At 48.8% G+C, this 15,213-nt stretch overlaps 1 protein-coding gene and 1 pseudogene across 1 annotated transcript; both read right to left on the bottom strand.

Annotated features, from left to right (window-relative positions):
• Window positions 1-991: 991 nt before the first annotated feature.
• Window positions 992-4,379, bottom strand: LOC128053165 (UL16-binding protein 2-like). The gene is made up of 4 exons (XM_052645620.1): window positions 4,322-4,379; window positions 2,251-2,514; window positions 1,738-2,013; window positions 992-1,107 (listed from the first exon to the last, which is right to left on the bottom strand). The coding sequence occupies exons 1-4, from the start codon at window positions 4,377-4,379 to the stop codon at window positions 992-994; spliced, it is 714 nt and encodes a 237-aa protein (XP_052501580.1).
• A 3,884-nt stretch (window positions 4,380-8,263) lies between these two features.
• On the bottom strand, window positions 8,264-13,790 carry LOC128053164 (tyrosine-protein kinase RYK-like; annotated as a pseudogene).
• Window positions 13,791-15,213: the final 1,423 nt, after the last annotated feature.

Below are 15,213 nucleotides of genomic sequence, written 5' to 3'. Positions count from 1 at the left end.
ATCGTAACCGGAAAACACTTAGGATTCATGGGGTCTGATGTCCTGGATCTAAAGTGAAGAGCAGGAGAAAGGCAGGCAGAGCACCTGCTGTGCTTCCTGGGAGCACCGCCTCCTGCAGAAAAGAAAGAGGCCTTGGTCCAGGAGGCTGAGGAACTCCTGTCACTTTCCTGGGGCTGCTCCTCCCCATCCCCCCCAGCCCCGCCCTCACTGAGGGGCTCCTGTGTCCTCCACCCCACCCCCACACCAGGTTCAGCAGCTTCTTGTCACCTTCACCTTCCTTCCTGCATCACAGAGTCACCTCAGGCCCTGACACGCCCTGCTCAGGCTCAGGACTGGAGCCAGTGAGGAATCAATCTGCTCCCTTTATTCAGGTCCAGATCCTCCCCGAGGGGGGCCTAAAGGACTAGGGAGCAGGTCCCCGGAGGAGGGGCGTTGCTTCCTGACAGCCTTGGGGGGCTGCAGGAAAACCTCCTTCCTTCACTCCCTTCCAGCCTCTGAGCAGCACACACAGCTCTCAGGACCAGGGTCCCTGCCCCCATCTCTTCCTGATCCCCCCAGCTGGGCGCCTCCACCCCAGCTCAGACCCACCCATGCGCAGGCACCTCTGCTCAAGGCAGGGCCGCTCAGTGATGGAGGCTCTGGGTCCCCAGGAAGTTGATGACGGTGACGTGCAGGCCACAGGCTGAGTCACAACTGCTGCTGCCCCAGGAGCACAGGCCTGGCCTCAGCCCTTCCCACAGTCTCTGCTGTGGGGCTCCTGCCTTGCCTGCTTGCCCCAGGCCACTTCCTGTGAGAACGGGCCTTTGGAGCTGGGTCGGCAAATATTGCTCTCGGGTGATATGGGGTCTTATTCACCTGCTCATTTCCAGGGTGAAGAGGTTCAGTGAGCGGCAGGGGTTGGCTGGGATTCACCTTCCCCGGCCTCACACCAGGCCCTGTGCCCCTGCCTTCCCTCTGAATTCTGCCCTCAGTACCTGCTCCTGGAAACAACTCAGCCCTGGAAGACAGTTATGACAAAACTGGTGAGGAGCACGGGGAGGATCCAGGTGATGTGCTTGATGGCTGCGGCCAAGGACTTCACTGTAGGGGGCCCCGTGGTCAGTGATGCTGCAAGGAGAATAAGGGTGAAGCCCTCGTCCAGGCCCCAAACTCGGCAGATGCCGCCTCAGCCCCCCTGACCCAGGTACCCCTACTATGCAGCCTGTTTGCACCCACACGTGGAGGCCCTTATGACAGGTTCTCAGGCAAGATGGGAGGGAGGGAGGAGCCCAGTCCCCATGGGACTCTGCAGCTAATGGGGAAGCAAGATTTCCAACAGAGTCACTCAGTCCTGCTGTGACATCAGAGATGGTGACATCAGGATGGAGTCCTCAGGAGCTGACAGCAGAGGTGCTATTGACAGATTTCCAGAAGGAGGACTGGTGACATTTAAAAGAAGGTTCCGGAAAGAGGGAATAGTAAAAGGAGACTGGAATCATAGAGATGCTCTCATGTTTAGGATCAGTGAGAATCCATGTTCAATTCCACAAAGGCCTGTGCTGTGAGGAGAGATGTCCGGTGAAAGAGGAAAGAGGATGACAGAGCATCCCCGGGCCATTGTTCTCCCAGGACAGCTCACCTCTGACGGATCATTTTCACACACACACACACACACACACACACACACACACACACGCACAGGGGTGGGTCCATATCACCGTGAGAGAATTACCACTTTCTCCTACCCTTCTCACTTACCTGAGGTCTTCAACATTTTCTCCCAGCACACCATAAAATCCCGAAGCCAGGACTGACAGTCTCCCATGGAGACCGTCCTGAAGAAGTCCGACACAACCCTGTCGTTCTCCCATTTCTCTTTCATCCGCCTCCCTTTAGAATGAACCATTGTCCAGAATCCATTCTTTGAATCAAAGAGGAGGCACAGTTGCCCATTGAAGCCAAACTCCCAGGATGCACTGGTGTGTCCATTGCCTTCACGCCAGCATGTCATCCTGGCCTGCAGGGTGAGAGGTCCTGACCCCACCGAGGAAAAGACAGAGCTCAGCCTCTGCACTTGACAGATTCTTTGCCCCACCTGGGTCCACCTTCCCTGGGCCCAGCTAATCTGGCCCTGGTCTCTCCTGCAACAGCTGCTCTTTCCGCTGGACGACTAGGGAAGGACAATATCCATTTTTTTTTTTTTTACCCGAAAACAGTGGGTGCAGCGAAGCCCCCAGTCTACTCCTCCTGCATCTGGATTTTCTAACTCACCCTTGTCTGTGTGTTTCTCCGGTGTAACGTCAGGCATCTGCTCCTGGAGCAAGTCTCCAGTGTCTCTGAGTGTGTCAGTCTGTGTTTCCCAGGCGCTCATGCTTTTCACTTCCTCTCCCAGTGGACTAAGGTACTTGATCTGAGCTCTACCACAGTCATAGGAGAGAAAGATCTTTTGATCACCTTCTCCTCGAAACTCACACCATGGCTGATCAACTCTGGGCCGAGGATCAGTGGTGAAATTATAGGAAAGAGAATGAGCATCTGTGAAGGCAAAACACAGTGAGGGTGAGGTTGGGGAAAAAAGACCCTGAGGCCCTTCCCCCAGTTATGTGAGAGCGGAGTAAAGTGCAGGGCTGGCTGACAGAGCAATGACACCCCACAACACACACCATACAGCCAGTGCCCCTCCTCTCCTTGTGAAGAATGAGGAGTCCCCTGCCTGGCAAATTTCACACATCCTGGCTGTGTCCCCTTGTCCACAAGGTCCGTTCCCAGCATCATAACCTTTGCAGAGACGTGCCAGGCTGCTATGCAGGAAAAGCCTAGATGACAGAGGACTGTCAGAATCTAACCCCGTGTCCTGTGAGAGATGGGGAGCCTGTGGCGATGCCCCTGAGGAAGTAGGATCACAGGGAGGGGGCAAAGAGGCAACGGGTGAGCACAGAACCCCAAGTTGGAGAAGGGAGAGTTCACAATTAGGGGTCACAGGACTTAGCAAGACGAGGGAGATGGTGCTGATCTCCCACTAGAATGGGTCTTGGAAGCCTGGAGAAAGGCCTGGCCCACATGGCATGAAAGAGAAAATCCAGAACTTCCGAGGCAGATGGTAGAGGAGGGGATCCAAGGCTCAGGGAAGTGAATCTGCCAGGGCAAACACGGTATGAAAGGGCAGGAAAGTGTCAGGCAGCCAGACACCATGGGAAAGCCTGATGGAGTCTATGGAGCCTGAGAGGAAAGCGTGGATGGGAAGCATCTCCATTAACTCAAGGATGACTTTTGTGGAAATCAAGGATAGTGGTAGGAGACCATGTTCCTGTGGGCTTCCAGCAGGAACAGGATGGAAAATGGGGAAAGATCAGATTCCAGGTGGAGTGTTGTATGTCAGGAGCAAAGCTGGTACAATGGTCAAAGTGATTAGTGAAAGTCGCTCAGTCGTGTCTGACTCTTGTGACCCCCATGGACTATACAGTCCATGGAATTCTCCAGGCCAGAATACTGCAGTGGGTAGCCTTTCCCTTCTCCAGAGGTTCTTCCCAATTCAGGGATCGAACCAGGTCTTCTGCATTGCAGGCGATTCTTTACCAGCTGAGCCACAAGGGAAGCCCGAGAATACTGGAGTGGGTAGCCTATCCCTTCTCCAGCAGATCTTCCCAACCCAGCAATCAAACTGGGGTCTCCTGTGTTGCAGGCGGATTCTTTACCAACTGGCTATCAGGGAAGCTGAAAGTGACTGAGAGGCCCAGTGCCAGCCAGGGCCTGACTCAGAGAGCACAATGCTGGCTCAGAGCACAGGGTGATCTAGAGGCAGAGAGATGGCCAGTGAACCTGGATGCAAACTGCTTGATTGACAGAAACCAAGGGGAGACAAACACAAGACTGGATGATCAGCAGGCGGAAAGCGGCCATCCCTCCCAAACACCCCTACCAAAATTTCCAGAACTGAGCTACTTCTCAGAAGGCATCACCAGAGAAAGAAGCCACGTCCCAGTGAGGAGGGCCCTTTCATCACCACAGCAAGTGCAGAAGTCCTTCCATTCTCTCCCGATGAGCCACATGGTTATTTCCTGGGGTAAGTCAGTCCAATACTTTGGCCACCTGATGGGAAGAACTGACTCATTGGAAAAGACCCTGATGCTGGGAAGGATTGAAGGCCAGAGGAGAAGGGGACGACAGAGGATGAGATGGTTGGATGGCATCACCAACACGATAGACATGAGTTTGAGTAAGCTTTGGGAGTTGGTGATGGACAGGGAAGCCTGGCAGGCTGCAGTCCATAGGGTCGCAGAGAGTCGGACATGACTGAGTGACTGAACTGAACTGGAACTGCAGAAGGAGAAACTATTCCCACATTCATATGGGTCCCAGTGTGTTGCTAACATCATGCACAGGAACGGTAGCATGATCATGGCCCCCGTGCTGTGAAGTGATGCTCCGAGGACCAGGCAAGTAATAGACACCTGTCCCAGGTCCTGCTAACAGTGGTTATCTCTGGGTCCACAGATCCACCCAGTGTCCATTGCACATGTCCTGGACTTCTGACATGAATGGACAGTCTGTGTTGTTAGTAAACTACCATGGGTGTGGGTACCATAGTCATGAATTCCACATTCATTTTTCTGACCCTGACTCCCCATCCCCTGATAGTACGTGTAAACAATATCATCTCCTGGAGGAAATCATGGAAACGAGTACCAACCTACAGTCATCCTAGACCTGCAGAGCTGTGGTCCCTATCTTATCTCCACACTGAATTACCACTGAGGTCCTAGGTTCCCTCTAATGGTACATATGAAACATTTCAGGCTTCGCAGAACCTAGGTCTCTGCTGCAACTGCTGTCCTGGCACAAAAGCAGTCACAATTGATGAATGATGAGTGTGGCTGGACCTGCTTCTTCAGCAGGTGACCCAACAGAACCAGTGACGTCGTAGCTATCTGTGTTTGGAAAGGGGCTACATGCTGTATGTGGCATTTTACTTGGAGGCTCACAACACAGACTCCTAGTGTCCTGAAGAAAGGATCCACCACTTGCAGTGAGAAAGCCCATACCATTCAGTGTGGCTCCTGGTATGGTCCTGGGGCCTGGCAGAGATGAGGCCTCTGGTCATGGAATGTCAGAGTTGCCCAGCATGATCTGGGTTCACCAACCCCTAACCATTAGTTCAGATAGGCCAGCCGTCATAGATAGAAGTGATTATGTGGCTTGGCATAACCAGGGCCACAGGGAACAAATAAGATGTACCAGCAGGGGAACTAGGCCTGACACCAGAGTTGATACAGGGCTACTATCCCCTGATCACATCTGTGACTTCATGCAGTGTCCCCTACCGCTCCTTGAACCAAGGAAGCCAGTCTACAGCAGAGGGGGTGCATTAGCCCATAACAGCCAGATCCACACTCCTATCATAGTCCCACCACCAGAAGCTACAAGGCAGGACAGGGTCCGTTTCTGGTTCATAAACAGACAACTGAGGCAGCTCTTGGATGATTCTCTAGGGAATGGGTCACTCATTACTGGGGTCAGAAACCGGGACAGTGGACAAGTCTGGTTCTCAGTTGATGTACACATTATATTTGGCTTCTGGTGCTCCACAAATGCGGAAGCTCCTTTTACACCCAGAGACAGATACCAAATTGCCTTAAGAGACCTCGAGATTTACTTTCTTCTGTAGAAAAAAAATCTGTCAACTCCTACCTTAATCAATAACCATTATAGGCTGCTGCTGTCCCAATTCCTAGACACTATGAATGTGGGAGCAAAGGGTAGAAGTGGGGATGCCCAGCCTCACCCTCGAGCCATGTGTCACACTCTGGGAAACCCTGTTCCCATCCCTCCTAAGTTAGGTCCTGGGGGGCAGGTTGGGGGGTTTTGCTGGGTGAGTTATCAGACAGAGGGATAAGATGCCAGTTGAGAGAGGGCATGTTTAGACTTTCTTCAAGAGATAGGAAGCTGTTGGAGGCCCTGGGCTTCTTGGGACCGTGGAAAAATGGGTAATAATGGTCTTGCAACCAAAAGGACTCTAGGGCGCCTTAGTGGGAAAGACCCGCCCCCATGGTCTCTGTCTGCCTCATGTTTGTAGAAAAGTTTTAGTCAGCCAGGCCTCCTGTGAGTCTCAAATGGTGGTTTAAGACTTAAGGATTAGAACATGTGAAGATGGAGAAAGGAATACTCCTCAGGCTGGGAAACTGGTAACAATTTAGACTGTGAGCAGCCTCATAGCAGTGTCATGAAAATCCCAGTTCCCTGAAAGATAACAAAGAGCTAACACAAGCCTCAAGTTGTATCTATAGGAAGCAGACCCCCAGCACATAAAAACTGCTGGCTGCAAGCACGCAGACCCCCTGACTGGTTGAAACCATAAGCTTGGTGGTGCTCAAACGTTCGCCTTGTGCCAACCACCCTGACTGCGCACAAGACAGCCACCTGATCCGCTGATGCGCCCTGCAGCAGCCACCTCTGCCCCCTTTCTAACCTGGAAACTTGGAGGCGGTCTGAGGACATTAGGTCACTATTTCCCCAGTGCTCCTGGACAAACCAACTTGTCCTTTTCCACCACTTGTTAACTTCATCAGTGGTAGGATCTGGGTCAAAACAAGCTTCAATTAGTAACAGCCTGAGCTGTCTGGGAGGAGCTTTGACTCCAGGGAGGTTCTGATCAGTGGCTAGGCATCGAGCGCCTTTCACCGAGATGCATATGTAATTTTTTTTTTTTAATAAATTGAATTCTTTAATTTTTTAAGTGTTTTAAAAATTCATTTTATACTTAAGCCAGCCTTGAAGATAAGCACAAAATCTGTTTGCTTTTTTTTACGCAACACAACTCGGGCACCCATTCTGTGCATAGCACTTTCCTAGGTGCAGTAAAAGGGATTCTTAACCTTAAACCTTGATTGTACCTTCTGGAATTGTGTTATCTACTTTTCCAGAAAGTAAAAATAAATAAAATCACCATTGTTTACTATTGACCTGCCCCAAATCCACTTCTGGCTCTGAGAACTGCTGCTGCTGCTGCTGCTGCTTCTGCTGCTGCTAAGTCGCTTCAGTCGTGTCCGACTCTGTGCGACCCCATAGATGGCAGCCCACCAGGCTCCTCCATCCTTGGGATTCTCCAGGCAAGAATACCAGAGTGGGTTGCCATGTCCTTCTCCAATGCATGAAAGTGAAAGGTGAAAGTGAAGTCCTCCAGTCGTGTCTGACTCTTAGCGACCCCATAGACTGCAGCCAGCCAGGATCCTCCGTCCATGGGATTTTCCAGGCAAGAGTACTGGAGCCGGGTGCCATATGCTAGGATCTGCCAAATTTAAGATGTTTCAGTGAATTCCTCTCCTACTTTCCCCAAAGTAAGAAGGCAGAACCCTCTTTATTTAAAAAAAAAATTAAAAAAGCAATTTTTCATGAAAGAGTAGTTTCTGTTTCTATTGTATTTTTCTCTTTTTCTTCCTTCTAGCTTTTAAGTTTTCTTCCTCCAACACTGCCTTATCCTGTACAAGGCAACAGCATTTTTTCATTTTTCTTTTCCTAAGACAAAGTATTTTATCTTATAGACAAATAAATCCCAAGACTGGTGATAAATATTTAAAAAAGAAGAAGAAGAAGAAAGAAACTTAAGGGTTTCCCTGGTGGCTCAGCAGGTAATGAATCCACCTGCAATGCAGGAGACTCCAGTTCAATTCCTGGGTCAGAAAGATCCTTTGGAAAATGGAGAGGCTACCCACTCCAGTATTCTTGAGCTTCCCTGTGCCTTAGATGGTAAAGAATCCACCTGCAATGTGGAAGACCTGGGTTCGATCCCTAGGTTGGGAAGATCCCCTAGAGAAGGGAAAAGCTACCCATTCCAGTATTCAATCCTGGAGAATTCCACGCACTGTATAGTCGACGGGGTTGCAAATAGTCAGGCACAACTGAGCAACTAAGCCCGGCACATTCAAGGGTGAATCAACTACATTACTTTGATGAAGTAAAAACCAAAAAGCACTTGGCACTAAGCTAGTCCAAGTATTTGTGTTGAAACAATTTTAAAAACTATTTATTTTATAACACTGTTTTAAAATTTCGTGGTCAAACAATTTATACAAACATTTTCAGTTCAACCTGATGAAGGTGATATCTAGAAAATATTCCACATCACTAAGTCTGTCTTAGAAAGTTCATATGCTATGGCTTTCCTAAGGCACAGTGTTCTGGAAGACAATGTGTTTTTGCGGTGCTGGGTGATGTATGTGACTGCCTGGCTCCAAGTGGGCCTCAACAGGCACCTTCCCCCTGATGCTGGGGGACTGTGAGAGGACAGTCAGACACGGGCCTCCAGGGCTGCATGGAGCTCTGTGAGACACTGGGCCAGCTGCTGGAACTGGGCTTCTCCTCCGAATCTAAGGCCCAGTACAAGCCATCACAGTAAATGGTTCATCAGGACAAGTTGATAGGCTGGGGCATTTGATAACCTTCTTTCATATCTCTAAAGAGTCGACATCCGTGTAGGGTGTTTGACCCAGAGTTATGAACTCCTACACTATCACTCTGAAGGCCCACACATCACTAGCACTGGAGAACTAAAACAAAAATTTTTTTTTATATCTTTTTTTTTTTTTTGGTTGTATTGGGTCTTAGTTGTCACACTTGGGATCTTTTCGCAGCATGAAGACTCTTAGTTGCAACATGCTGACTTCTTAGTTGTAGCATGCGGGATCCAGTTCCTCGACCAAGGATCGAACTCGGCCCCTTCACTGGAAGTGTGGAAACTTAGCGACTGGATCACCAGGAAAGTCTGGAGACCTCATTCGTAACCAGACATTCATGAGACATCCATCGATCCCACGTTTTCATTGTCCCCCACACAGTGAGAGTCCATGGGGAACAAGACTCTAGAGAGGGGCTCTCTGCACTCTTAACTTGAGGCTGTCATTAGTGGCAGAGCTCCTAGCAGCCGGGTCTTTGTGGAGGACTTCTCTTCTGACCAGGTAATCCATTCCACAGGCAATCTGACCTTGTGGACCAGGTCCTGTTGAGAAATTGCCTGCAGATTATTGGCCTCTACTAATTTGTGCTGCAGGCTCCCCTGGTGGCTCAGACAGTAAAGAATCTGCCTGCAATTCAGGAGACCCGAGTTTGATCCCTGGGTCGGAAAGATCACCTGGAGAAGGGAATGGCCACCCACTCCATTATTCTTGCCTGAAGAATTCCTGGGACAGAAGAGCTTGGCGGGCTACAGGCCATGGGGTGGCAAGAGTCGGACAGGACTGACTGGCTAATACACACACAGACACACAATTTGCAATGCTGTGAAAACTATTTACGATTCTCCCAATTCATGTAAGGCAATATCACCAGGGGTTTTCTCTATCTTCTATACACACAAGGGAAATAGGAGGAAGATTTCTGTGATGAAGATCTCAGAGCTTGCAACGTTCAGTGAGTATCATTGTCACCTGAATTTCAGAAGCTTAATCTCTGTTTTTACAAACGATTCTATGCTAGTTTAAAACTCAATCCAATTGTTGGGTTGTGGCCAAATACCTGTGCCTAGTACTTCTGGGTTACCTTAGTAGATTTCTGTTCTCTTAGGGCTCTGATTGGATACCCCCTAGGAAATTTATTTTAGATGAGTGTTCAGTCCTGTTCTATCTATTCATGATATTACTAGATGAGATCCTCTCACATGGCCAATTAATAATACCTGCTCTGATGCTGTCCATAGATTTAAGTTTTCTCTTAGGGTCATTCAAACTCAAGCAGAGTGACAAGCTAAGTCTCAATAAAAAAAAAAAAATTAACCTCTCATCTATTAAAAGGAAAACTCTCACAATTATAGGGTGAATCTACATGGTTAACACCAGGCTATGGTCATTTAAGTTTAAAGGCTCCTCTATGTTAGGAATGGTTAAATCATACTAAAAAAAAAAAAAAAATGATCAACCTGCTAATTACAAATGATTGCTGTTCTTTATTTGGATGTTTTTCATCTACATAAATCCCATGGAAAATATGCCCTAAACTACCTTCTTGGAGTACATCCTCTCCGTGGATGGAGTTATCCTCTCCTTGGATATTTCGATATCCTTCACCTTAGCTCTGGCCTCCAAAAGAGTGGCACTTCTCAAAACACTCCTCTACCCAGCCACAAGGTAGGATAACGGGATGGAAGTACCATTGTTGGGTGTGTCTCCTCTCAGATACTGAGTCATCTGGGACATGGCTGAGACCACCTTTGGGAACTACTGGACACTGATGCTGTCTTGCAGTTCAATTCTTGCCATACTATGAAGGTGCCAAACAGCTGATATTATTACTACAGGAAATATAACTGCACTGCAAACCCCTGCGCTGATATAAAACACACGGGTAGAAGTAGCTGGAGCTGCATGAACAGGATCATAAATAGCTCTGCTAGTGGCTTTGTCCAAGACTGAAGTTTTCTGTAGCACATTTTCCTTCCTTTCAAATTTCTGAAGAAGGGAAGTTTTTGAAGAATTTACTGTCAAGTTGAGTTGCATTTAGTATCATCCACTTTGCAGAAAAGGAAAGCTAGAGCCAACATAGTGCGTGGAAATCCCCCCACCCCATGCCCCTCGCACGCCCCACCCCCACCAAGTGGAAATGCTGACCCAGTGCAGGTCCACGAAATTGTCTACTTGGAAACCTGCTTATATTCAACTTGGACTCTGCAGGCCAAGTGAAAGGCAGGGCATCTGTTTCGCTGGGTTAAAAGATAGACATAGTGCCCAACAAGGCCACTTCTCTAATAAAAAATTCCTGCATCTAGACCAGTGAGCTGAGGCACCAATTAAATCCAACTCGGTTACAAATTCATTTTCATGTAAAGACAGAACCAGAGATCTCCTTGTTTTACTGCTTTGGTTTTAAAAATGCTATTTTTCCCCCTCACTCTGGGGGACCACAGATGGATCAGATGGTTCCCAAGAACCCAGGCGAAAGACTTTCATTTTGGAAGGGAGAAATGGAAGCTCCCTTTTTTCTTTGTTTTGTTTTTAAAGCCTTCCAAAATGGTTGTGAACAGTGACTGCAGCCATGAAATTAAAAGATGCTTGCTCCTTGGAAGAAAACCTATGATAAACCTGCTGTTGCTACTGCTGCTAAGTCACTTCAGTTGTGTCCGACTCTGTGCGACCCCATAGATGGCAGCCCACCAGGCTCCCCCGTCCCTGGGATTCTCCAGGCAAACCTAGACAGCATCTTAAAAAGCAGAGACATCACTTTCCCAACAAAGGTCCCTATACTCAAAGCTATGGTTTTTTCAGTGGTCATGTATCAACGTGAGAGTTGGACCATAAGAAGGCTGAGAACTGAAGGATTGATGCTTTTGAGCTGTGGTGTTGGGGAAGACTCTTGAGAGTCCTTGGACAGCAAGGACATCAAACCAGTCAATCTTAAAGGAAATTGGGCCTGAATATTCATTGGAAGAACTGATGCTGAAGTTGAACCTCCAGTACATTGGCCACCTGATGCAAAGAGATGACTCATTGGAGAACACCTGGGAAAGATGCTGGGAAAGATTGAGGCAGGAGAAGAAGGGGATGACAGGGGATGAGATGGTTGGATGGCATCATTGACTCAATGGACATGAGTGTGAGCAAGCTCCAGGAGATGGTGAAGGACAAGGAAGCCTGGTTTGCTGCAGTCCATGGGGTCCCAGAGTCAGACATGAATGAGTGACTGAACAACAAGTAACCCATGCCCACAGTTGTAGCAGAGCTTTGAAGGAGCAATTGGAGAGAGAAAAGTACATAAAACAAAGATGCTTTTAAATTCAATGAGAGAAGCTCCCAATGACAGAAAAGTAACAAACAAGAAACAAAGAGAGGATCTTACTGGGAAGTGGCCTCTGGGGAACTTTGTCCAGCCCAGCCCAACTCTTCTCTCAACTGGCCCTTCTGCAAGGGGGCCAGTGGGAACCTCAAGCCTGAGGTGGGAACACAAAGCAAACAAGTGGTGGTGAAAACGGTGACCCAGCAGGGGGTCTCTTGGATGCAAAAGGACAGGAGTGTAGGTATGGGGACCAAGGGAGAGCGAAAGGGAGGAGGCACAGAAAAGGCTGAGAAACGGAAGGGAGCCATTGCCTTTTCAGCCCCTGCACCTGCCAGTGTCTATTTATTCAGGCACCAACCTGCAGGCTTCCAGAAAGGGCCAGTGAGGGAGGGAGCACCCTATCCACTGCCCACTGGGGTGATCAAGCCCAGAAACCAGCCCCTTGTGCATCGGCTGTGGGCCTGCAGCCCAGAGGTGGGATTCTCACCCATGCGTAAACCAGCATATAGAAATCTGCCAGTTCACTGAGTTCCCAACAGGACTTCTCTTGGCAGCAGGCAAATAGAAGTGAGAGTATTGGTATGATCAGACGTCCACCACTACCTAATAAGAGGTTTGAACCTCTATCATTCTCACAAATCTCCTATGAGGCAGAGCCTGCTGGACCAAGACCTGCAGGGTATGAGGTGGGTCTCTCCCACCAGCTTGTCACCCATCAAAGTGAGCCACTGACAGCCAGAAGGAGCTTTGTCTCCTAAGTTGAGAGGAGTGATGCTGTCCTTGCCGAGGTCCACTCTCTCAGAAGGATAAGACAGAGAGAGGAGAAGTGGAGAGATAATAGATGAGGGAGAGGGACAAAAGGTGAGGGGAAGCGTGATGCCTAAATGAGGGCCCTGAGGCCCCCAGCGGCCAGGAAGGCAGACCAACCAAACCTGGTGACTCTGAGCCGAGGTTCAGGTGGCTACTTGTCACCACAGGGAAGTTGCATCCTGAGTTCATAGAGATGTCCAGATGCTCTGGCAGAAAAGGGACAGTAGCCCTTCACGGTTGCCATAGAGTATGTTAACGACCAGGCTTCTTGGCCTCCTTAATCAATCAGTTCATTCAGTTCAGTTCATTCAGTCGCTCAGTCATGTCCGACTCTTTGCGACCCCATGGACTGCAGCATGCCAGGCTTCCCTGTCCATCACCACCTCCTAGTGTTTACTCAAACTCATGCCCATTGAGTCAGTGATGCCCCAGGGGCAGGGGCTCTGGGTTCGGCAGACTTGGGTATGGCTGGGTGCTGCAGACATGGGTATGGCATAAGTCCTCTTGGTGGAGGTCGCCATTAACCCCACCAAAGAGCTGCCAGAACATACACAGGACTGGGCAAATAGACTCTTGGAGGTCACAAACAGAATCTTACTCTATAGAAGTGGATAAGAGGCCAGATAAGAAATCTAGGCGAGGCTTCCCTGGGACATGTGCTGCAGTGTGAGGGCGCAAGCACCAGCAACGGGTCTCCTTGCTCATTCCCTTGGTGGGGGGGGGGGGGGGGGGGGCGCAGGGGGACAGGATGGCCCCTTATATGGGGTGAGGGTAGTGCCAGGCCAAGGGTTAGAACCTGAAGGATGGCTTAGGTGGCCTGCCCACTGTCGTGGCAGTGCCCTGTGCAGGGATCATACCCCATACCCTACTTTTCCAGTTGGGTTTTCTATCTTTTCAGTCACGATTAACCCCAACTTGGCATGCATGCAGTTATTTTCAGTCCCTTATAATTTCTTTGTATTTTGTTACTGGAGAAGATCATTGTCCAGGTGCAAGCACTAGAGCAAAGGTTCACAGATCCCAGGTTTCAAGTCCCGGCAGATCTCACTGGTGCTATTGGACATGTTTCTCATCCACGCTTTCCACTCGGGCTCCATGGAGTCCATCAGGCTTTCCCATGGAGCTGGCGGACTGCACACGTTCCTGCCCTTTCATACCGTGTCCGCCCTGGCAGATTCACTTCTCGGAGCCTTGGATCCCCTCCTCTCCTACCTGCCTCGGAAGTTCTGGACTTGCTGTTTCATGCCAGGTGGGCCAGGCCTTTCTCCAGGCTTCCAAGACCCATCCTAGTGGGAGATCAGCAGCATCTCCTTGGCCTTGTTAAGTCCTGTCCCCCTAATTGTGAACTCTCCCTTCCCCAGCTTTGGGTTCTGTTCTCATTCTCCCCCACTGTGATCCTGCTTCCTCAGGAGCAGCCCCCAAAGGCTCTCCATCTCTCCTCAGGACACTCGGAGACATTCTCACAGTCCTCTGCATTTAGGCCTCTCCTGAGCTGGCCTGGCCCACCTCTGGAAAAAATTGTGTCAGTTCATGCTAGGTGTGGAGCTTTTGAACAGAGTGGAGATAGGCATATCCAGGGCTGTGTGGGTTTCTTTGCCTGATCAAGGCTGCCTCCTCTTCCTCAGCCACTAACTAGGGTGTGTTTGGGGTGGGGGGTACAGACAGGGCCATCCTGCTCTGTCAGCCAGCCCTGCAGCCCTCCTCCGCTCTCACATAACTGGGGGAGGAGGCCTATGGGTCTTTTTCTCCCAAACTCACCCTCACTGTGTTTTGCCTTCACACATGCTCACTCTCTTTCCTATAATTTCACCATCAGTCCTAACCCCTACCTGGACAGCCATGGTGTGAGGTTCAAGGCCAGGTGGACGGAGAGGTTTTTCTCTCCTACGACTGTGATCTTGCTAACATTACGTTCATGAGTCCTCTGGGAGAATTTTGGAGCTGAGGTCCCTATCATTTTCTGAAAATTAGAGGGGAGCCTGGTTGATATATCCCCTAAAAATGTATTGGAGATGATCATTCTGAACAGGACTAACTCTAACAACAACAACCAAAAGGATGGTAATGAAAGGCTGTCTTGATTCCTAATGTCTATTTTTATCATATGTTCTTTCTTCATTTCCATAAATGGATCAGAGCTCTTCAACTTGTACTATTTAGTACAGGCTCCCTTTAGTGATCATCTGTCTCTTACTGAGACAAAAGGTAAATATAAAATATATTTATAATATCTATATTATAAATAAACATATACATATATATATTAAAATGGTGGATTGGGGGGCTTCCCTGGTGGTCCAGTGGTAAAGACTCCATGCTTAGACTGCTAGGGGTAGGAGTTTGATCCCTGGTTAAGGAACAAGATCCTACATGCCTCATGACACAGCCAAAAAATAAAAATGATCCATCTTAATTTCTATCTGGGGAAACTAAATTTTAAACCTTAACCTTTAAATAGTAAAACTACAAAATTAATACAGTCCATTAAAGAAAATGCAGCAATATTCATTAAATTAGAAGTTCAAGGTGACATGGGGAAACAGAGTACAGATTCAAAGGCAGAAAAGACCATTAGTTACTGAACTACATGATGAAGTGTTTGAGGCAAATGTTGTATTGTCTTCAAGCTTGAAATGCATCAAGAAATAAGATACATTGATCTTATGA

This window comes from Budorcas taxicolor, chromosome 9 (assembly GCF_023091745.1).
Source record: "Budorcas taxicolor isolate Tak-1 chromosome 9, Takin1.1, whole genome shotgun sequence".
In the NCBI taxonomy this organism is placed as follows: domain Eukaryota; kingdom Metazoa; phylum Chordata; class Mammalia; order Artiodactyla; family Bovidae; genus Budorcas; species Budorcas taxicolor.
The sequence above is the reverse complement of the archived record's forward strand: the minus strand, read 5'-3'. Positions and strand labels throughout refer to the sequence as shown.